Below are 22568 nucleotides of genomic sequence, written 5' to 3' on the forward strand. Positions count from 1 at the left end.
AGTGCTGCTCCCATCTCTGTGTGCAGCAGCCAGAGCACGTCCTGCCCGCTCTGCTGCTCTCCTGCTCTGGATTTTCATTGCTTGCACTGCCAGAGGGTCCAGAAGGGACCTGTGGAGGGAAATTAGAGCAAAAATCCACTTGTAGCATCCTTGTCTGGAGGTGATAAATGCCCCTTCCCACTCTGCAGGGTGTGAGCGGCTCTGTGCTGGCAGGGGTTGGCTTGGGCACCAGTGCCCATTAAATTTTCATTTTTTCTCCACCCTGAAGCTCTGGAGACATGCCAAGAAAGCTTTTTTATTTTATTTTTTTTTTTCTTGTTTGGTTTTTTGTTGTTGTTGTTTTGTTTGCTTAGTTGGTTGGGTTTTTTGTTATTTTATATTTTCCCAGTTACCAGCCAGACTCTCCACCTGGCTTATTCTGCACCCATTGCTCCTTTCCACCACTAAAAGGTTTTATTTGGAAACTTCAGCTTTGCTCTCTCCTTTTGTTTCCCTCAGCTGGAAGCTTCCCTTTAAAACATTAATATCCCTATTATTTTTTTTTTTTTTTTTTTACTCCCAGCAGGTTAATTAATACTTGATTCATCACCTTGAAAGCTAATGCAGATCCTGAAGGCAGTGAATGCCTGCTATGAATAAATCCCCCATCTTTATTGATTCTCCTTCAGGAAGCCACCTCTGCTTGGCCCTAAAGGAGTTAATCCCAAACCTCTCCCAGGCTTAGTTTGGGATTGGCCTGGCTCCACGTTCTGCTTGAGCTTTGCTGTGCAAACTTGGTGCCTTTTAATGAGGGAAAAGAGCAGATTTGTGGAGAGAGACCCAGACAGCTCAGCAGGATCTCCCCAGCCTGGGTCAGCAAAAGCCGTTGGAGTTTGTGGGTGTTTTTATGGGCTGGGAGGGCTCTGGCTCTCTCTGGAATATTATTTAGTTGTGGCTCTTGCAGAGCCTTTTCCAAGTTCTCATCTGCTCCAAATAAATGGTGTTTATCATCTTTGTCTCTAGCCATTGTCATCGGTGACCTTAATTAGGTCATACTGAAAATAATGTTGAGTTTGTCACTCACGCAGAACTTTAAAAAATCATAATTTACTTCTGCTGTTAACTCACACGTTCCTCCTGGGCGCTGCTCTGTCCCCATGGGAGGGCCTGGCTGCTGTCACCTCAGCAGTGACACTTGTCCTGAGGCAGCATGAGAGGAGCCAAACGAGCTCATCCCACCCCTGGAGACCAGAATTTGGGTTTTCGCCATAAGTGAGGCCAATTTTGGGGCTCAGAATTTGGGGTTTTTCTCTATAAGTGAGCTCAATTTTTGGGATTCAGAATTTGGGGTTTCCCCATAAATGAGGCCAATTTTGGGGCTCAGAATTTGGGTTTCCCAACAAGTGAGGCCAATTTGGGGTTCAGAATTTGGGGTTTTTCCCTATAAGTGAGCCCAATTTTTGGGATTCAGAATTTGGGCTTTCCCCATAAATGAGGCCAATTTTTGGGACTCAGAATTTGGGGTTTCCCCATAAGTGAGGCCAATTTTGGGGCTCAGAATTTTGGCTTTCCCCACAAGTGAGGCCATTTTTGGGGTTCAGAATTTGGGTTTTCCCCACAAGTGAGGCCATTTTGGCTCAATGGGGCCCCATAATTGAGCCATTTTGGGCTCTGAATTCGGTGTTTTCCTATAAGAGAGGTCAATTTTGGGGTTCAGAATTTGGGGTTTTCCCCATAATTGAGGCCATTTTTGGGGCTCTGAATTCGGGTTTTCCCCGCAAGTGAGGCCAATTTTGGGACTCAGAATTTGGGGTTTCCCCATAGGCCATTTTTGGGGTTCAGAATTTGGGTTTTCCCCATTAGTGAGACCAATTTTGGGGCTCAGAATTCGGGTTTTCCCTATATGTGAGGCCAATTTTGAGGCTCTGAATTCGGGTTTTCCCTATAAGAGAGGTCAATTTTAGGGCTCAGAATTTGGGTTTTCCCCATAAGTGAGTCCAATTTTGGGGCTCTGAATTCGGGTTTTCCCCGCAAGTGAGGCCAATTTTGGGACTCAGAATTTGGGGTTTCCCCATAGGCCATTTTTGGGGTTCAGAATTTGGGTTTTCCCCATTAGTGAGACCAATTTTGGGGCTCAGAATTCGGGTTTTCCACATGAGGCCATTTCTGGGGCTGCCCCCAGGAAGCCTCTGGACTCCCATGATTGTTTAACATTCTCAGTTTTTGTACATTTTCCCACCCCTCATGGAAGTGTCAAGCCCAAAGGAACAGCCAGACATTTTTCATAATTATTCTAAAATCCGTGCTGCTCTGGATGATGAACTTCCTTCTTTTTAAATTTATTTTTTTTTCCCCAGGGACACTGGCTCATCCATTTTTAATTCTTGATCTTGGCAGCGCTGGTTGAATTAGAAACAGAACAACTGATTTTAATGAGTGCAAGATTAATGCAGATGAGCTTGGCTGGGGCTGTGATCCAGCTGAGGGGAGGTGACTGTGTGCCCCAGCTCCCTCCTTGGTGGGCTCTCACACCCCAGCACCGCTGCAGCAGGGAATGTTCTCACCCCAGCTCCTCACCTGCAGGAGAGATGCTCATTAACCACCTGCACTCAGGATATTTTGCTCATTAACCCCTGGCAGCTCCTCTGGACCTTCCCCATCCCTGCAAGGTGCAAAGGGAGGAGGAAGGTGAGGATGATGTGCATGGGCAGAGGAGGATCCTCCCTCTGGATGGGAAGGAGAAGATTTTGGGTGTTGTGTGAGGCCACCACAGCTCCAGGAATGGTTGTGATCCACACCTGTTGCCTGTTCCTCTGTGGAGAGATTTTTTTTATTTATTTTTGGGTCATATAAAGAGCAGTTAGTGACAAGAGAGAGGAGAGCCCAGGACATCCCTCACTGGTCTGAGCTCTCCCACTGCCTCACCTGAGCTCCAGGACTTGCTTTCCCACATAAAATCCCATATTTGCAGAGTGAGTGGTTTTATTACCGAGGAAAAATGGGGGAGGCTGAGCCGAACTAATTCAATTTGATTCTCTGGGCAACTGGCAGCTTTATGTCCCTGTTTATTTTATTTCTTTATGTGTTTTAATCAGGTGGCGCTTGCAGAGATCAGAGAGCTTTTCCCTCAGCTCTGTCCTTCCCACCGGTGTCCTCAGCATCTCCCCAGCCTGGTGGGGCCAGTTCTGTGCTGCTGACTTGGCCAGGTGGAGATGGCAAGAGAAATCAGGTTGGTTTTTTTTGGCTTTTTCCCATTTCCAGCTTGTTACAAACCATTGTTTCCTTCCCATCTGCCAGCTCAGGACAGGAGCGCTGCTCTAGCTCCGTGTCACCAAGGAGAAATTAAATATTGTCATTAAAATATTCCAGCCTTGCATCATCTTCTCAGACACACAGGAAGAAACCTTTGCAATTAAATTCCCTCTGCTCCAGCAGGAGGGCAGAGGTTCCTCCTTTTTCCCCCTTTTCTGTGATGATGATATTCTGGGATTTTAGAGCAGCAGCGGGGGGAAAAGCCTGTTTGATTTTCCTCATTATGTTAAGCCTGGTTTTACTTTCTGATTGTCAAAGCATGATAAATGGAACACAGATTACCTAGAGATTTTCAAAGATTTGCTTTCAATTTGATTTTTCCTGAGCCTTATTAAGCCTGCAGGTTTTTATCTACACTTTGTTCTTCCAGTGGAGTAACATTACCATGTATTAATAGCCATATTTTTTTTTTTTGCATTTTAAATGAAAACCAGACAGAGGCTTCTCATGCTTTGCTTTCAAATGCTATTTTAAAAAATATTGATCATGTGTGTGTGTTGTTTTTCCTTTCCCTCTGACCCTGCTGCCTCTGTAAATGACATTTCCCAGGGAAATGCTTCCAGTCATGGATCTCTGGGCATTGCTGGGTGCCCTTTTGGGGATTAAGGGATGCATTTTAGAAGGTGTAATGTATAGATGATAAAAAAAATTGGTTTCCAACAGAAAATTAAGAGGTAAAAGCAGGAGCTGTAAAATCAGGGAGTACAGAGGAGCTTAGGCAGGGTTAGGTAACCCTTGATGTGCTCGTGTGCATATTGCAGGAGTTAATGCTTGTCCTCCATGATTTTAGGAGAAACAGCCCCAAATCCATGGCTTTAGGAGAAATGGCACAGCCTGAGTGCTGCTTTGGAGCCGGGGGGTGGCGGGGACATGGGGACAACACAGGACACACAGACAAAAGCCACCCTGACACACCTGTGTGCTCCTGCTGCTGCAGCCAGGAAACCTGAGCCACCTTTGGGGCTTTCCAGGTGGAGTTCAGGCCAGGGAGGGCTCCAGAGCATCCTCCTCTCTCTGTGCCCAGCCAGAGGCCTCAGGGCAGCTTGAATTGGGGATGGAAAATCTCCCTGCACCTGGTGGGGAAGCAGCATCCTCGTGGGACAGGAGCTGGCTGTGTCCTGTGAGTCCTGGGGATAAAACTCCCAAGGAGCTGCTCAGGGAGTGCCGTGGGGTGAGAACAGAGCATCCCTGGGGCTGGTGCAGGGGTGAGCCCCTCACTGACAGAGCTGTCTCCATGAGCTGAGGTGACGTGGCATTCACACTCTCCGAAAATTCCCTTTGCCCAGGGTTTTTCTCCTGGGAAGCTGAGAAGCCTCAGAGAAAAAGGAAAACAATTCTTTTCTCATTTGCTTCTCCTGTGTTGTGCTCATGTGGAATGTGGTTGGAGATTGTTTACCCACAGGTGATTGTTTCATTGGATTCTGCTGTGAGTTGTTTTCACTCTTTGGCCAATCAGGGCCAAGCTGTGTCAGGACTCTGGAGAGAGTCACGAGTTTTCATTATTATCTTTTTAGCCTTCTTGTAAGTATCCTTTCTGTATTCTTTAGTATAGTATAGTTTGATATTCTTTAATATAATATAGTATCATAAAATAATAAATTAGCCTTCTGAGCACATGGAGTCAGATTCATCATTCCTTCCCTCATCAGGACACCCTGCAAATACAATAAAAATACAATAAGGTGCTTCTCGGGGTGTTCTCCTCCACACACCAGCCCAGGAGCTGTGCTTGAACTGGAGACAGCTCTTCTGGAGAGGTTTCCTGTTGTTCCTCCAGCCCCACTTGAAGAACTCTAAATACAACTCATACTTTATATTTATATTTATATTTATATTTATATTTATATTTATATTTATATTTATATTTATATTTATATTTATATTTATATTTATATTCCAGAGCAACACCGAGAAGCTGAAGCCACCTCGGCCCTGGTGCTCCCAGCTCAGCCCAGCCCACCCTACATTCTCCCCCTCTGCCCCAAAACTCTTCATCTCCACTGCCTTTCCAGAGCCTCATCCTGCATTAGAAAAGGCATTTCTCAGTTCTCTTTCCTCTGCATACACACATGTGGGGTTTTTTTCCACTTGTTTACAAAAGAATGTTTTCTTTTTAGGAACAGGGATTGTTTTTGCAGCAGCTCCAGCCCTGCCTCATAAACCAAACATTGCCCAAGCACTCCGTGGCTCAGGATGACGTTGCTGTTGCTGGAATGCCAGTGCTGAATAACCAAAATGTGTTTTTTGGTGGGGCCTGGGGGGTTTTGTGCTCTGTGTCCCCAGATGTGACCCAGAGCAGCGGTGGGTCCTTGTGGCTGAGCCAGGGGGATGTGGCTGGACCTGGGTCCGAGCTGGGGCAGGATTTGGGTTTATTTTAACACAATAACCCAAGGCCAGCTCTCACCATCCTGCAGCAGGGGAGCATCCCCTCCATTTCTCAGGCTGGATCTAGTTCCAGTGTGACAGGAACTGCCCTTTGCTGCTGGTTCTGGTTTTACCTCAGCATTTCCTCTGTCCCCCTCTCCAACAGCATCAAGCACCTGCACTTCTGAGAGAATCCAGAGAGCTTTCCCCCAGGAGCATCCTCTCACTATCACCACTCCATGCAGGATGCCAGATTTGATGAAAATGCTCTGATCTGTTCTGACAAATCCTCCGTTCCTAAGTAGATAATAACCAGAAAATCTTCCTAAATAAATCCTGGTTTTGGATCTCTGCCCACACTTTGTTATTCTTTCCTTACCAATTAACTGCTCCCTCTTGCCCTGAACTGGGAGCATCCTCCAGGGAGAAAGGAGACACAGATTTATGGAGTTTGTTGTGGGACTGGGAGGAGAGTTATGACTGCAAAAAATGAGAGTCAGATTTGGCAGCACTGAGGCAGGACTGACCAGAACTCCTCAGCTGAGCAGGGATTAAAGGTTGCAGATAGCAATAACCCCAAACTGCAGCGGGAAGGGCTGGGATACCCTCCCATGATACAGAATCAAAGAATGGCTTGGGTTTGGATAAAAATCAACTAATTCCACCTCCACAGGCCATGGGCATAGCAGCATTTCAGGGAAGCTGGAGCTGGAGGAGAGACAGGGATATATTGGAATAACAACTGTTTATTTCTCTCTTTTTTCCTTCGGTATCAAGTGGATATATTTGATATTGATTTCCCTTTGGGCAAAGGGAATCCCAGGACCCGTCTGCCCCCAAAACTCTGCTGCCACTGATGAGGTCAGAGCTCCACCATGGACAGGGTGAGAAGGGAACATCCCTGCTGCTGCTGGTGGCTGCTGCACTCCCGGGGCCACCAGCCACATCCCAGCACCCGTGGGGCGGCTGCTCCACCTCCTCCTTCCCAAAGCCCCCCAGCGGCGGCGCCGAGATGCAGGAAAGGCCCTAGGGAATAAAAGTTGGGCTTGGGAATAAAAGTTGGGCTGGCTCAGCTGGGTAACAAAACCAGAAAATCCTGGTGAGGTGGACCTGCGGGGGACTGGGGTTTGGGCAGGGATGGAGGGATGTGGGGATTGAGGGATGTGGGGATGGAGGGGAGGCAGGGATGTAGGGATGCAGGGATGAGAGGGATGCAGGGATGAGAGGATGCAGGGATTGAGGAATGCGGGGATGGAGGGATGTGGGGATGCAGGGACACAGGGATGTGGGGATGCAGGGACACAGGGATGTGGGGATGCAGGGACACAGGGATGTGGGGATTCAGAGATGCAGGGATTAAGGGATGTGGGGACGCAGGGATTCAGGGACACAGGGATGTAGGGATTTGGGGTTGCAGGGATATGGGGACACAGAGATGCAGGGATGTGGGGGATACAGAGATTCAGGGACACGGGGATTCGGGGACGCGGGAATTCAGGGATGCAGGGATTCAAGCATGCAGGGATATGGGGATGTGGGGTTGCAGGGTTGCAAGGATTGAGGGATGCAGGAATTCAGGGACGCCAGGATTCGGGGATGTGGGGATTCAAGGGATTCAAGGGATTCAGGTTGCAAGGATTCGGGGATTCAGGGTTGCAAGGATTCACTGATGTAGGGATTCAGGGACTCGGGGATGCAGGGATTCAGGGATTCAGGGATTCAGGGTTGCAAGGATTCAGGGACGCCAGGATTCCGGGATGCAGGGACTCGGGGATGCAGGGATTCAGGGATGCAAGGATTCAGGACGCCAGGATTCCGGGATGCAGGGACTCGGGGATGCAGGGATTCAGGGATGCAAGGATTCAGGACGCCAGGATTCCGGGATGCAGGGATTCCGGGATGCAGGGAGACACGGGGATGCACCGCCCGCTGCCACCAGGAGGTGGCACAGCCCGAGCGCAGATGTCGCACCGGGTCGCGCCCCCCCGGCCGCTGGGACCCCCCCCCAAAAAAGGAGCGGAGTGATTAATCGCTTCCAGGAAAGCCAAGGAAAAGTCCCGCATCATTTTTCTGGGAAAGCCTTTGTGCGGAATTACTCTCGCGTGCAAAACAAAGGAACAAAAAAAAAGGGCACAAACTCTGTTTGGCTTGGAGAGAAGGGGAAAAAGGAGCCCGCAGCTGTCGGGACACCCTCTGGCCGTGTCCCCCCGGAGCCAGAGGCTCTGCTGGCCCCTGTTCCCTGCTGCCACATCGCGGCTGTCGGGATTTTCCCTATGGAAGCTGCATCCATGGCTTGTGCCAGCAGCAATAGCTCGTAGAGGGTTCCCTGTGGCCGTGTTCACAGGGGTTTCCATGCTTCAGATTATTAGATATATGTTACATTAAAGCTATACTAAAAGAACAGAAGAAAAGGTTTCATCAGAAGGCTAGCTAAGAATAGAATAGGAAAGAATGATAACAAACGTTTCTGTCTTGGACAGAGAGTCTGAGCCAGCTGGGCTGTGATTGGCCATTAATTAGAAACAACCACATGAGCCAATCACAGATGCACCTGTTGCATTCCACAGCAGCAGATAACCATTGTTTACATTTTGTTCCTGAGGCCTCTCAGCTTCCCAGGAGGAAAAATCCTAAGGAAAGGATTTTTCATGAAAAGATGTCTGTGACATTTCCCTGCAGGAGCAGCTCCAGCAGCAGCACAAAAAGCAGGAGGGAGCCTGGCAGAGCAAGGACAAGGTAGCCCTAAGCATCCCATCCGCAGTCTCCATCTCTTCCCGGGTGGGATCAGGTGCATTTTGATTTTTTTGTGCATTTTCTTTTTTTTGTGCATTTTCATTTTTTTGTGCATTTTCATTTTTTTGGGTGCATTTTCCCCCCAGGACCCGTTCAGCCCTTGTGGGAGTGCTCCACAGGCAGCTGTGGCTGAGGTGAGACAGCTGCAAATGGCAAATCAAGGCTTTTTTTCCCCCAAAAAATGGCAATTTTCTCTTTCTAACAAAGCAGAGAGGCTGCAAAAGGAAGAGATCAGCCAGTGATAGCTGGGCTTGATCTCAGAGGCTTTTCCCAACCTTATGATGACAGAGCAAAATGTTTGCTTGGGAGGCAGCACTGACTTGCAGCCCCACTGCTGGAAAAGCTGCAGCTCAAGAAAATGAAATGTCTGTGTTTCACTTGAAGGGTTGATTTTGAAGTGCATTGCTATTGCTGGTAAAACACAGAATCCCAGAATGGTTTGGGTTGGAAAAGACCTTAAAATTCATCTAATTCCACCCCCTGGCATGGGCAGGGACACCTCCCTCTATCCCAGGGTGCTCAGAGCCACATCCAGCCTGGCCTTGGGCACTTGGCCATCACACACTCGCTGCTTTGTGCTCATACCCAGTTTTTAATAAAATGAAGGTGATTTCTTCCCCCACCAAAAAGGATTCCTTTACTCCCAGTTTTCCCTTGTTGGGTTTCCACACTCAAAGTTGACCAAAATCTGCTAATTCCCATCTGTTTGCCTTGTAACTGCTCTCCCTCAGCTTCCAGGAAAGCCCCAGGTCAGGGGAGGGATGTGCTGCAAACACAAAGAATCAGATGGAGGAGGTGTTGTGCAATCATTTCCTCAGCAGAGCTCATTTCTCGCTCCTCAGTCCTTTGTGAGAGGCAACCACAAATCCTTGTGTGAAATGTGGTGCAGCCCTTGACACCGTGTTGGCAGGAGGCTTCTGTCCTCTCCTGGGAAGGAAACACATGGCAGGTTCAAAGCCAGTTATTTCTCAAATTAAAACAAAAAAATAATTAAACAAAAACCCCCCTTCATTCACTTATTTTTGTTACTTTTTTTTCTGAATTCCTCCTTAACATCCTGAGACCCCTTGAGAGGATTTGCATTTGGAAGATGAAAATAATTTCTCACAGTGTGGCCAAAGAAAAGCGAGGTCTGTGGGTGGAGAAGGAAAGGAAAGGAAAGGAAAGGAAAGGAAAGGAAAGGAAAGGAAAGGAAAGGAAAGGAAAGGAAAGGAAAGGAAAGGAAAGGAAAGGAAAGGAAAGGAAAGGAAAGGAAAGGAAAGGAAAGGAAAGGAAAGGAAAGGAAAGGAAAGGAAAAGGAAAGGGAAAAGGAAAGGGAAAAGGAAAGGGGAAAGGAAAGTTAATTTCAAAGTAAGGGCCAAGCTGCTGTAGCCACCTGCAAGAGCAGATTATTTACAGGCATTTTAATTTCCTAAATCTGATTCCATTTACCTGGCAGAGCCAGGGATGTGACAGCAGTGACAGCTCTTGCAGCAAACCTGTGATATTTCACAGTCACCCAGGGGAACCTGTTCCAGCAAGCCCCAAACCCACGGGAATGGTTTCCCTTTGGCACCCAGTGTCCTGCTGACATCCATCCCCACCTCTGGGCCAAGCCAGCCCCCTCCAGGGAAATTGCTGTCGTGGTGAGGCATCCCCAGCCAGTGTGGAAACCCAGGGCACTGGGAATATTTCTGTGTCTGCTCTGGGGTGCCCTGACCCCCAGGGCAGCACTGACTCTGACCCTCATCCATGGAGAAAGTTTCCTAGACTTCAAGATAGGCTGGAATCCACAAAAGTGTGAAATAGATTATAGAGAGCAGTGTAGGTGTATCATTTGGTGAGAAATTGAGGTTTTGGGATTTTTAGTGTGTTGTGGATGGAAGCAAGATGGAGGGCACAGGGTGTTGTCCTGGGTTTCTTCTTCGTGCTTCTTCTTCCTCCTTCTCCATGGGTTTGGGTGGCATTTTGTAATTGGGCAGAAAAGTCCCCATTGCAGCTCTTTGGGATCAGATGTTGGGTTAAAAGGGAAAATAATCCAGATGTCAGTTCTTAATTGGATAGTTTAGTCTTAAAAGACCTTGTAACAAGAGACTATTGGCCATTTTGTGCCTTCTAATGAAAAGCTGCAGAACTCATGGTTCTAGGACTGTTTTACTGATAAGAAATAATAAACACTTGAATCTGAACATGAATTACTGTCTCAAGTGCCTTCAATCCAGACCCAGAGAAACCCACAACTGGTACCCCCACAGACAGGTAATAATTAGCATTGATTCCATGAATTACAGAAGGTGGATCAATAATAATCCTTATTAAGAACCCCACTGCTTTTATAGACAGTTATGATACAGCTGGACCTAATTGATCCTCCAATCCAGACACCATTGGCTAATTAACAAACCATCCTTTGGTGAACAAATCTCTGTAGCACATTCTACCTGTTCACAACACCAGGTGCAGCAGGTGAAGATGAGAATTGTTTCTCATTCTTTTCTCTGATCTCACAGCCTCTCCCAGGACGATGCCTGGCAGAGTTGTGTTTCTCTCTGTGCCCACAGAGCTGCTGCCCCACTGGCCCAGATGGATTCTGGTATTTTCAAACAGCCAAAACTCACCCTGAAAGCACAAATCCCAGCATGAGGGGTGGATTCCATCCTCCTGGCAGTGTTATGCACTGGGGTCACAGACACCCAGGGCTGTTTCTGGCTCAGCTGATGCACAGCCCATGTCCCCCCTCACCTGTCCATAGAACCATCTGCTGTCTGTGCCAGGATGGAGCTGCACGGGAACAAATCCAACATCTGCACTCTGCCTAGAACACGAGTTCATGAACTGCTGCTATCATCCAGGACTCTTCTAATTGAAACATCATGTCTTACACAATCATGCCCTTCTCCATCCCTTCTTTCACTCTTTCTGAAACCATTTCCTGCTTTTCCCAGCTGGACACGCTGTCCTTCCTCCTGCTTTGAAGCAAATATTTTGTTGGGTTTGGCCGCTGCCACAGCCACACGTCCTCTTCTGCCTGATATTTGAGCCATCTGCTGCTAAAGGGAATATTTGGGGCTGGAAGTCTCCAAAGGGGTTTGAGGTGCTGAGATGAATTAGGAAGCAGCAGAGCAGGAGGAAAATCTTTCTCAGCTTCACCTGCAGAGTAATTCAAGCTGAAATCCTTTAAAAATTAAAAGCTGAGAGATGCTTTTCCAATAGCCTGGTACTCCCAGGCTGAGGAGCTGATCCACCCTGCTCCCCTCCACACGTGGTCACGGAATCCAACCCCCATTTCCTCTTCTGTCTGAAGTGAATGGAAAAAGAGAATTGGCCTCTGAGCTGTGGAGGTTGCCAGCGTCTGCCTTGCCTCAATTCTGCTGCTTGGAGTGATTCCTCAGGTTCAGCTTTTCTAGTTTTTCAGGTTCTGTGCTGCTTCAGTGTGTGGCTCTGGGCTCACATCAGGGGATGGTGAGCTCTGTGCACAGAGCAGGGAGATAAAACAATTCCTGCTCCAGCTGGGCACCAAGGACAAATGATCCAAATCTCAGCCCAGGAGCACAAACACCGTGGGCTGGAGAGAGAAAAACAAGCAGGGTGGGACTGGATGGGCTAAAACTGGAATGGGACAATGAACTGCAAGAGGCAAATGGAGCAGAACTGATCCCAGGGAGAGACCCCGTGCCCGGCCGTGCATTTTGGGGCCATTTTGGTTCATCTTGGGTGCAGCCCTGGCTGGGCTCTTGTGCTGCCCAAGGTGGATCCATGGAGGAGATGCTTTGAATAAATCCCTGCTTTATTCTGTAGCTCTGCCCAGCCTCTGCTCCAGCTCAGCCTTCCCAAAGCATCAGGAGAAGATTTGGCTCTGCTCTGGGGCACAGCAGAGGTGCTGCAGGGACAGGAGCTGTGCTGAAGGGGCTGGAGGTGCCCAGAACAGGTGGCACCCCCTGCTCATGGTGCCTTTCCTCCCAGGACACACTCAAGGAGCTTTCTCCTTGGTGTCACTTCTGTCTCCTGTCATTTTGGGTTTATTTTCCCCCTGGGTTGTCTGGAACAACGTGTGTTTTATGTCCAGCTGAGCTCCAAGCTGTGGAGGTGCCTGCAGGGGGATACAGGGGGGACTGTGAGGGGCTGCGCAGGGCTGGGGGATGTGCCAGGCACCTGCACAGGACACAAAGTCACAGCCCCACCTCGGGATTCCTCTGCAGGACACCAGCCCTGGGCTTGGCTTCCCCAACCTCCCTCTCCTCCCTGCCTCAGGATTCAGCCCCAGCTGCTCTGGAGCTTGCATCACTGATTTTTTGGAAGCTCCTTGGACTTCTCAGAAATACCACTTTTGTTGGGTTTGCTTCCTTGCACTTCAGGGGCGTTGCTTAATTAGCATTTAATGCTGATTTCCTTCACAGCTTTGAGAAGACCTGGAAAACCCCAATATTCCTGTGCAGACACCAAACACCCCTTTGCTTCCCAAATCCCACAGGGTCAAACATTGTCCCCAAGCTCCCAAACCTTGAGCACACACATGCCTGGCTCTCTTGGTCCTCAACCCTCAAAAAAGAAAAACACAATAGGGTGAGTTTTTCTCACCTAGCCTTGAAGGCTTGGACTGCTCCTCAGTGTCACTGCAGGGGGACAGTTTGGGATGTGGTGCCTGGGGATCAGCACTGGAGGCAGCTGCTGAATGGCCCTTTGTGTGCTTTGTCCTTTTGCTGGATAACGGGGGGCATTATTAAATGTAAGAAATGAGAATCTCTCTGTTGGTCAGGGTGAGCTCTTGCTGGGTTCCTGCAGGGAGCAGTGGGAGCTGCTGTGCTGGGAGGATGGATTCACCCCCCCCCCCAGTCTGGGAGTGTCACATTCACATTTTCTAGAAAATCCCTTTGCCCAGGATTGTTCTCCTGGGAAGCTGAGAAGCCTCAGAGAAAAAGGAAACATGTCTTATCTCATTGGCTTCTCCTGTGTTTTGCTGCTTTGGAATGTGGTTGGAGATTGTTTACCCACAGGTGATTGTTCCATTGGATTCTGCTGTGAGTTGTTTTCACTTCATTGGCCAATCAGGGCCAAGCTGTGTCAGGACTCTGGAGAGAGTCACGAGTCTTCATTATTCTCTTTCTAGCCTTCTGTCTGTATCCTTTCTGCATTCTTTAGTATAGTTTAGTGTAGCATTCTTTAATATAATATAGTATCATAAAATAATAAATTAGCCTTCTGAGCACATGGAATCAGATTCATCATTCCGTCCACCCTGCCATGAGGGTCCCTGCAAACACGATAGGGAGGATGGATTCCCCCAGGCTGGGAGGATGGATTCACCCCCAGGCACAGCCAGCAGGCTCTGCTCCAGCTTTAGCAGCAAAGGAGCCTCGTGCCGGGCTGGGAAACAGGGAGAATAATCAGAGTTAGGGCAGTTCTGGGGCTGGTTTTGCGCTGGAGCAGGAATCCACACCCCAAAAGAATCTGCCAGCCCCTCCTCTCACAGGCAGAGCTCCTGGGCATGTCTCTCCTCCCCCAGCCCTTCAGCTCAGGGCGAGAGGCAAACTCCAAAGGGAATATTTAAGGAGTCAGTTAATTTCCAGGAAACCCTTCTCTTGTTCTTTCTTTTCTTTTTTTTTTTTTTTCCCAATGGAAAAGTTAAGTCCTCATGAACTTTTTGAGAACTTTCGTTTGTTCCCTCTTGCCAGCTAAACTCTGCTTTGTGCTGGTGACAGAGCCCCTTTCTCCCAGTGCTGGCCATGGGCCAGGGGCTGGAGCTGTCCCCTGTGTGCTGGCAATGCCACCAGCCCTGTCCCCCTTCCCTCCAGCCTGAGGCAAAGCCCCAGCTCCAACAGCTCCATCTGGGGACTCTCTGGGGGTCTTTTCCTTCTCCTCCTTGTGCACCAGGTGATGGAGTGAGCTCTGCTTGCTTCACCTTCCCTTGCAATGGAAAATGTCAAATACCAGGGGGAATGATCCCTCAGAGCTGTGGGAGGGAGGGGTGGTGGCTCCTTGGAAGGAGCAGCGCAGAAGCGGTGTCAGAGGGAATTCCTCTTTCCAGCTCCAGAGATGCTCTCTCTGCGACAGGACTTGTTTGCTGGGGATTTTGGTGCTGTCTGAGTCTTTACATCACGAAAAAGTCTGCAAAGGGAGCAGGTCCATCGAGCAGGGTGCTCAAGGGAAGGTTTCCCAGATTTCTGTGTCACAGCACGACACAGAGGGCAGAGCAGAGTGGATTTCACAAACCCACTCAAAGCAGCATCTGCAGGGGCACAAACCACAAAATGCCGAGGAAAATAAAAAATCCAACAGCAGTGGATCATACAAATGGTATTTATCTCTGGAGGCTCGTGCCTTGAGTTCTCCACTGCTGCTGATACCCCAGAGCAGCAAATAAAACTGTTCCCTTTCACAGAATCTCCATTTCCTGGGGCTGAGTGTGTGAACAGGTGACACAAATGTTTGGTGACTTCATTTACCCATTTCTCAGGGGTGCAGAGTAGGAAAGGAGCTGTTGTGCAAGCAACAACTTTAAACAAGTAATAAACAAATATATTATAACAACTATATAATAATAATAACTAATAATGATAATAATAACTAATAATAACTATAATAACTATATAGGAATAACTAATAACTATAAAACACAAAGTAGTTAATAAACAACACAATTACAAAAGTATCTTTTTAATTATACCAAATTAAAAAAAAAAGGAAACAACCAGGGTGTCTCTGAAGATGCGTCCTCCAAGTGCCAAAATGTGTTTTGGGGCTGAGTGTGGGATGTGCACAAGCAGTGATTGCAACACAGCCACCACTGGGACTGCCTGGAGAGAACTGAGTGTTTTCTGGGAGAGTTTTAACCTTTGCAAACGAGCTGGGCACAGGGATAAAAGGAGGGGAGTCATTGAATAATTTGGGTTGGGAGGGAGCATTAAAGGTCACCCGATCCAGCCCCTCTGCAGTGAGCAGGGTCACTTTTAACTATTTTTAATTATTCCAAACCAAATCCAACCTGGCTTTGAATGTTTCCAGGGATGGGGCAGCCACAGCTCCTCTGGGTATCCTGTGCAGGGTCTCACCTCCCTCTCAGGGAGGATCTTTTCCCAATATTCAATCCAAACCTGCTCTCTGTCTGCTTGAAACCATTCCCCTTGTCCCATCACCCCATTCCCTTGTAAAAAGTCCCTCTCCAGCTCCCTTTAGCTACTGGAGGGAATCCCTGGAACCTTCTCTGCTCCACCTGGGTGGATTCCAGGGGAAGGACTGACAACCACTCACCCCGGAGTGGAGGGAGAGCAGGGCTGAGCATTTGCTGAGCCAGGTGAACATCTCCCTGCCCTCTGCAGCACCCCCACTGTCACAGACATCTTTTATGAAAATTCCTTTCCTTAGGATTTTTCCTCCTGGGAAGCTGAGAGGCCTCAGGAACAAAATGTAAACATTGATTATCTGCTGCTGTGGAATGCAACAGGTGCATCTGTGATTGGTCTCATGTGGTTGTTTCTAATTAATGGCCAATCACAGTCAGCTGGCTCAGACAGAGAGTCTGAAATGAAGCCTTTATCATTCTTTCCTATTCTATTCTTAGCTAGCCTTCTGATGAAACCTTTTCTTCTATTCTTTTAGTATAGTTTTAATATATATCATAAAATAATAAATCAAGCCTTCTGAAACATGGAGTCAGATCCTCGTCTCTTCCCTCAACCTGAGACCCCTGTGAACAGAGTCACACCCCATCCCCAGGGGAGGCAGCTGGAGCTGCTCCTCAGGGTCCCCAGCAATGATGACAGATGAGGATGAGCAGTTTGTTCTATAGAGACATTTATTGGAAGGGCAGAGTCCCAGACATGGGTGGGAGAGGAACCCAGGAGGGCAGAGCTTGTCCAGATTCCCTGATGCTCCCAGATCCAGAGAGATTTTTCATCCCCAGGGATGGATTGGGACCCTTTTTTGGCAAAGCTTTCAGTCCTGCTGCCTCACCCTGCCTGGCTTGCCAAGGGCTCTTCCCAGGGCAGGCACTATTGGATCAGCCAGCTTGGTGCAGAGAGCCCTGCAGGTAAAACATCTTCTGCAGCACGGAGGAGCCTCTTCCCCTCCCCATGGTACACTGAGAGTGGCAGTAAATATGTGCACTTTGGTTAATACTGAGCAATGCAGAAATGAGCATTTAACAGTCCTCCTGCTGCAGCTGCTTCCAGTCAAAAGTCCCATCCAAGGTCAGGTCAAAATTTTCCTTTTCCTGCTCTCGGGAGAGCTCCAGAAACACCTGAAATGAGCAAGGTAATGTTTGGGTTATTTCTCTGTGATGCTCCTTTGCAGGAGGCACCGCTCTGCAGCCCTGGGAGAGGTGTGGGCATGGGGAGGCTTTTTGGGAGCAGGAGCTGAGCATCCTTTCTTTCTGGATTAACCAGGATCCCCTGCCTGTAGGTATTTCCATACAGGTTTTCCCCAGAGATATCTGATTTTATGGATATAATGATGCAGACAAGCTGAGCCTCCTGTGCTCTCTGGAGTAACCAGACAGGATCCCCTGCCTGTAGGTATTTCCATACAGGTTTTCCTCACAGATGTAGGAATAGGAATTTGGCCCCTGTTGATGGAGTGACAAAACTGTCCTTTGTCTCCTTAAAAAGGAAAAAAGCCCAGAAGTTTCTTTCCTCAATTAGCCAAAAAGACACCTCATAGGAGCTGGGGGACTTCACCTCAAGCTTAAGGATAGCTAATTGAACAGGAGCCAAAAAGTCCCACCTAAGCAATTTACTGGAAAAAGAAGATAAATACACTAATTGCTTTTGTGAGGTGTTTTACCAGGAGCAAGAACCTCTTGCACCTGGCTCAGTTTTTCTCTGTAAAGAGTTTTGTTATTTTGCCTTTTGTTAAAACTTTTTTATTTCCAACACTACTACCACAGAAACCATCCTGCTGATTTGATGCCTTCTAAGGTAGCTGAGCTATCTTGGGTGTGATATAGATCTCCAAGAGCTTATGAGACCTGGCTTGAGGAGACCATTGTATCACACAGGTTTTTACCCATAGATATCTGCTTTTATGGATGTAAGGATGCAGACAAGCTGAGCCTCCTGTGCTCTCTGGATTAACCAGACAGGATCCCCTGCCTGTAGGTATTTCCATACAGGTTTTCCCCACCAATGCATTGATTTAAACATTCCTCATCTTTTCCACCAGCCTTGTACAAGCAGCAATCAATAATCTCTGCTGTTTCCAGGGCACCCAGAGGGGCTGGGCATGGGCAGCTCCCTCCTTGGATGTGCTGTGTGCCTTCCTCGACCAAGTGGGGTCTGAGACTTCATCCAGACTTGTTCCCCCCCTCAGGCACTTCTGCAAAAGACATTCCTCACACCATGGCTTCTTTTGTTCCCCTGCTTTCTTCTCCTTCCTCCCTGGCAGAGCTCCAGCTTTATTTGTGTCAGAAGAGGCAAACAGAGCACATCGCTGTTGAGGCGCTGGAGCCTTGTCCGAAAAGTTAACTCAGGACATTCTTGAGTGGTGGCCAAGAGAAGAAAAACCAGCCCCGCAACAAACCACACAAAAATCCTTTCTCTGGCAAGCTCTGCTGTGTTTCTCAGTGCAGCAAGAGGGGCTGAAGCCAACAGTGATGTCACAGCACAGGCAGGGGAGGACAAAAGGTGGCAAACTCTTCCCGTGGCATCAGCCACAGAGCAAGAGCAGCAGGGAAGTGCTGCCTCCTGGATAGCAAGAGCTCTTCCAGCTAGAAAACATCTTGGAAACGCTGAAATAAACGTCTCCTGACTAACCCTGCACTTGTAAAGGGGATGGGTTTGGTTTCAGCCCAGGCTCTGGAGCGTGGCTGCCCAAAGCAGCATCCCCGGGCTCCTCAGGGCTGAGGGACCCGGGGTGGGAGGGAGCCTGAGCAGCTGGGACAGAGGCTGGGCTTGGAACAGTGGAGCAGCTGGATCTGCCTCCTTCTGCTCTGCCAAGCAGGAAAAAACCACCCCTAAGGTTTAAATCCCATTCAGGTGTGCCAGAGTGAGGCAGACAGCAGAGGTGCAGTAAGTCAGGGCATGGGATGGAGTTAAACCCATCCCCAGAACATCTTCTGAGTGTCCAAACCTTCTCCTCCCCTCCTTGCAAAAGGAAAAACAACACCCTAATGCGAAGAGGGGGAGATGCCAGGTGCCAGGCAGTGAATCTCAGTGTCCTCCCTGCCCACCTCCTTGGCAGAGCCCCGATGTTGGGAGATCCGGGTGGAAAGCAGAACCCCGGGGTGTGCGTGGCTGCTGCGGGCACTGCTCCCGGCAGGAGCAGCCCATCCGTGAGCCACGGCAGCCACCTGCTGGTACCTGCTCGCCCACATCCCTGCCTGCCGTGCCCAGACACGCATCCCTGCCGGCCCGAAGCACCTGCAGGATTCTCCCTGCTGCGTCCCCTGCCTGCAGCCCCAGCATCGCCCACACCAACCACGGCAGCTCGTGGTGAGGGTCGTGCTGCTGTGTCCATCCCATGGGATGGCACTGCCCCTGGCCTCCAGTGGGTCCCCAGGCTGTGCCAGAGGGTGCTGGGGACAGGGGAACAGGGTACAGGGGGAAACACCTGGATGCAGGGAGTTTTTGTTGTATTTATTTATTTACTTATTTTAAATTTACTTTTTAACTCTAGCCCTGGCAGGCAGATACTCCAAGAGGAGATGCTGACCTGCTCAGACAGGGTCAGGGTGCTGGAGCTTGCCCCCAGCTCCCCATCAGCTGCCCCATCCCTCCCAGGCACCCACATGAGTACTGGTGAGGAGCCTCCCCCTCTCTTCTCAATGACCAAAGCAAGGCTCAGCCTGCTGTCCTTCTTCAGCACTATTTTGGGTCAAAGCACACCTTATTTTGACTCTAATTAATAGCTGGCTTCTATAGATTATGATAACAGAGCTGCAAAATTGAATTACATTTATCCAGCCACTGCTGACTCCTTTCCTCTGTCCCTGGCCCCAGTGGTGGGGATGAGATGGGCCAAGCTGGGCTGAGCTGGAACTCACAGCATTTTTGGGTCAAAATACAGCCCTGTCCCTCTCTCTCGCAGGAATCAGCAGCTCTGCTGGCCACATCCCACCAGGCAGAGGGTGACAAGGCAGAGACCTGGTGTCTTCCTGCCAAGGATGAGAGAAGTGTCAGAGCCTCCCCAGGGTTTGCTCCTGCTTCTCCCCAGGGACTGAGCTCCTTTCCCAGCCCAGTGTCCCTCACAGCCTCGGGGTCAGGAATTCAAACTCCATGAGCAGGGGCACAGATGAGAGTAGGCATGATTTTGTCAAAGGATAAAGGCTTTATTTATTAAAATAATAACTCTTTTTTCTCTGTGAGGCAGAACACCTGCAGGGCTGTGTGTGCTGTGACGTGGGTCACCGAGTGCCGGGGCTGCAGCTGGTCACAGCTACCAGCGATTTCACTGATGAAATTCAGTAACACTGATGAAATGCATGGAATATTTCCCACTGTGGCACCAGGAATCAGGGCTGAAGGGGTCTCTGCTCCACAGCCCCGTTGGATGCCACCTCCAGGTCGTGCTCCTCTGCGTCCCTGGTGAGGTCTACAAACACCTGCAATGGGACACAGTGGGAAGCACCCCATCATTGCCATGGACTGGCTGTATTTGTGCTGCTCACAGCTTATTTCTTCCTTTCCCAACCTGGAGCTCCTGCACAAACCTACCTGGTGCAAAGTGTTCAGTGACAAGCTGTACTCCTCAAGCTTGAAATTCCGTTTGGCTGCGGAGGGATGGAGAAAGCATCCTTAAAAAGCAAATCCACAGAAACCATTTGAAAGTGATTTCCTTATTTAACTTATTTTTTTCATTTTACCTGCTTCTAGCTGTGAGAAAGACCTGGACAGAGGTAGTGCATCTGCCACTGGAATCTTGTAGGTGAGCATGGAAGAAGTCCTGAAAAAGTAATTAAAAAAAATGAATTCTTCATCTTGTGACTCGGCAGTGCAGTGTCGCAGACATCTTTTCATGAAAAATCCTTTCCTTAGGATTTTTCCTCCTGGGAAGCTGAGAGGCCTCAGGAACAAAATGTAAACAATGGTTATCTGCTGCTGTGGAATGCAACAGGTGCATCTGTGATTGGTCACATGTTGGTTTGTTTGTAATTAATGGCTAATCACAGTCAGCTGGCTCGGACTCTCTGTCCAAGACAGAAGCTTTTGTTTTCATTTTTTCTGATTCTATTCTTAGCTTAGCTAGCCTTCTGATGAGAACCTTTTCTTCTATTCTTTTAGTATGGTTTTAATGTAATATACATCATAAAATAATAAATCAAGCCTTCTGAAACATGGAGTCAACATTCTCGTCTCTTCCCTCATCCAATAACCCTTGTGACCACCGTCACAGTGCAGCTTGGGGGGTTTGTAAGATAGCTTTGCTCCAGGTAAATCACTGAGCAAGGTCAGCAGGAGGAGGAGAGCATCCCAACCCAAATCCAGGCTGTGGGCAGCCCATGGGCACAAGTTGAGTTAAATTAAGGTATAGTTCAATTATATTGTATTAATTATGTTATATAAATTGTATTATGTTAAGGGGGGGGCTTATTAGAATGTGCCAGGAGAAGGGCACAGGGTTTGGTGGAACAGTGGTCTGGTGGGGCAGGGCGAGGTTAAAGAAGGTTTGGACAGAAGGCCTGATCAATCATTTGAAGCCCTGCAGAAACGATTGGCCCAGAATGAACGGCGTTAAAGACCAATGAGAATCCAAAATGGACCAATCCTGGACTCAAAGGGGGCTATAAATGCGGGAAGTTTGGTTGGGTTGGGGCTCTTCTTTTTGGATACTTGTTTTTTTGTGTGAAGAACCCAGTGCACTTGGGGTTAGTTTTGTTTTTGGCTCGCTGTGTGGGTGCCCGGGCTTATCCTGGGTACTCCGTTCCTTGCAGCTATTTTAATAAATGAGAACCTCTTTCTCTTTCTCCGGAGAAAGTTTGGCCTCGTTCACATTCATAACACGCTGACCTTTCCTGCCGAGCTGCCTGGGGGAAGAGGTTCAGGATTTCGGTGTGCAGAGCGTCGCTCTGCCCTGCATTTGTCATTTTGAGTTCTAGGTGGTAACTCGTGCCAAACTTCCTTTTGAGATCCTCGAGGGAACCGATGTACCTGCACAGGGGGGGAAACATTGCTCAAACCACCACAACCAGCAAATAAATCCATGGCTTGAGGGAGCTGAGGAATGGCTGCATATCCTCTTATTCATCAGCTCTTCATGCCGTGCTGCCTCCCACAAAATTGATTGTTACACACGTGGGGGCATCCAAACCAGTATTTTCCATTAGATTAGGAATTGAAAAAACCAAACTAACCCCAAAGTAACCCCAACCCCCACACTAACCCCCAAACTAAAACTAACCCCAAACTAACTCAGACTAACCCCAAAATAACCCCAAACTAACCCCAAATTAACCCCAACCCCCAAACTAACCCCAACCCCCAGACTAACCCAGATTAACCCAAACTAACCCCAAACAAACACAGACTTACCCCAAATTAACCTCAGACTAACCCTGACCCACAGACTAACCCCAAACTAACCCAAACTAACCCTAAACTAACCCCAACCTACCCAAACATAACCCCAACCCCCAACTAACCAAACTAACCCCATTACCCCAACCCCAAACACCCAAACATAAATCCAAATGAACCCCAACCTAACACCAAACAAACCCCAAACAAATCCCAAATGAACCCCAACCCCCAGACTAACCCCAAACTAACCCAAACGAACCCCAACCCCAGATTAACCCCAAACTAACCCAGACTACCCCCGAAATAATCCCAAACTAACCCCAACTAACCCCAAACTAACCCCAACCCTCAGACTAACCCCAAACAAACCCAAACTAACCCCAAATTAACTCCAGACTAACCCCGGCCCACAGACTAACCCCAAACTAACCCAAACATAACCCCAACCCCCAAACTAACCCAAACTAACCCCAACCCTCAACTAACCCAAACTAACCCCAAATGAACCCCAAAGTAACCCCAAACTAACCTCAAATGAACCCCAACCCCCAGACTGACCCCAAACTAACCCAGACTACCCCCAAGTAACCCAAACTAACCCTAAACTAACCCCAACCTACCCAAACATAACCCCAAACTAACCCCAACCCTCAGACTAACCCCAAACTAACCCAGACTAACCCCAAATTAACT

At 48.6% G+C, this 22568-nt stretch overlaps 1 protein-coding gene across 2 annotated transcripts in view; it reads right to left on the reverse strand.

The window, feature by feature from the left end:
* Positions 1–19666: 19666 nt before the first annotated feature.
* ABCA9 (ATP binding cassette subfamily A member 9) overlaps positions 19667–22568 on the reverse strand; it is a 34811-nt gene continuing 31909 nt past the window's right edge. For both annotated transcript variants that reach the window (XM_030961933.1, XM_030961934.1), the window contains 4 exons: positions 21366–21506; positions 20222–20301; positions 20073–20128; positions 19667–19960 (listed from right to left, as the gene is read on the reverse strand). In XM_030961933.1, the coding sequence (XP_030817793.1) occupies positions 19871–19960; positions 20073–20128; positions 20222–20301; positions 21366–21506 (367 nt within the window). In that variant the 3' untranslated portion in view covers positions 19667–19870. The remainder of the gene's footprint in view (positions 19961–20072; positions 20129–20221; positions 20302–21365; positions 21507–22568) is intronic.

This window comes from Camarhynchus parvulus, chromosome 18 (genome assembly GCF_901933205.1).
Source record: "Camarhynchus parvulus chromosome 18, STF_HiC, whole genome shotgun sequence".
In the NCBI taxonomy this organism is placed as follows: domain Eukaryota; kingdom Metazoa; phylum Chordata; class Aves; order Passeriformes; family Thraupidae; genus Camarhynchus; species Camarhynchus parvulus.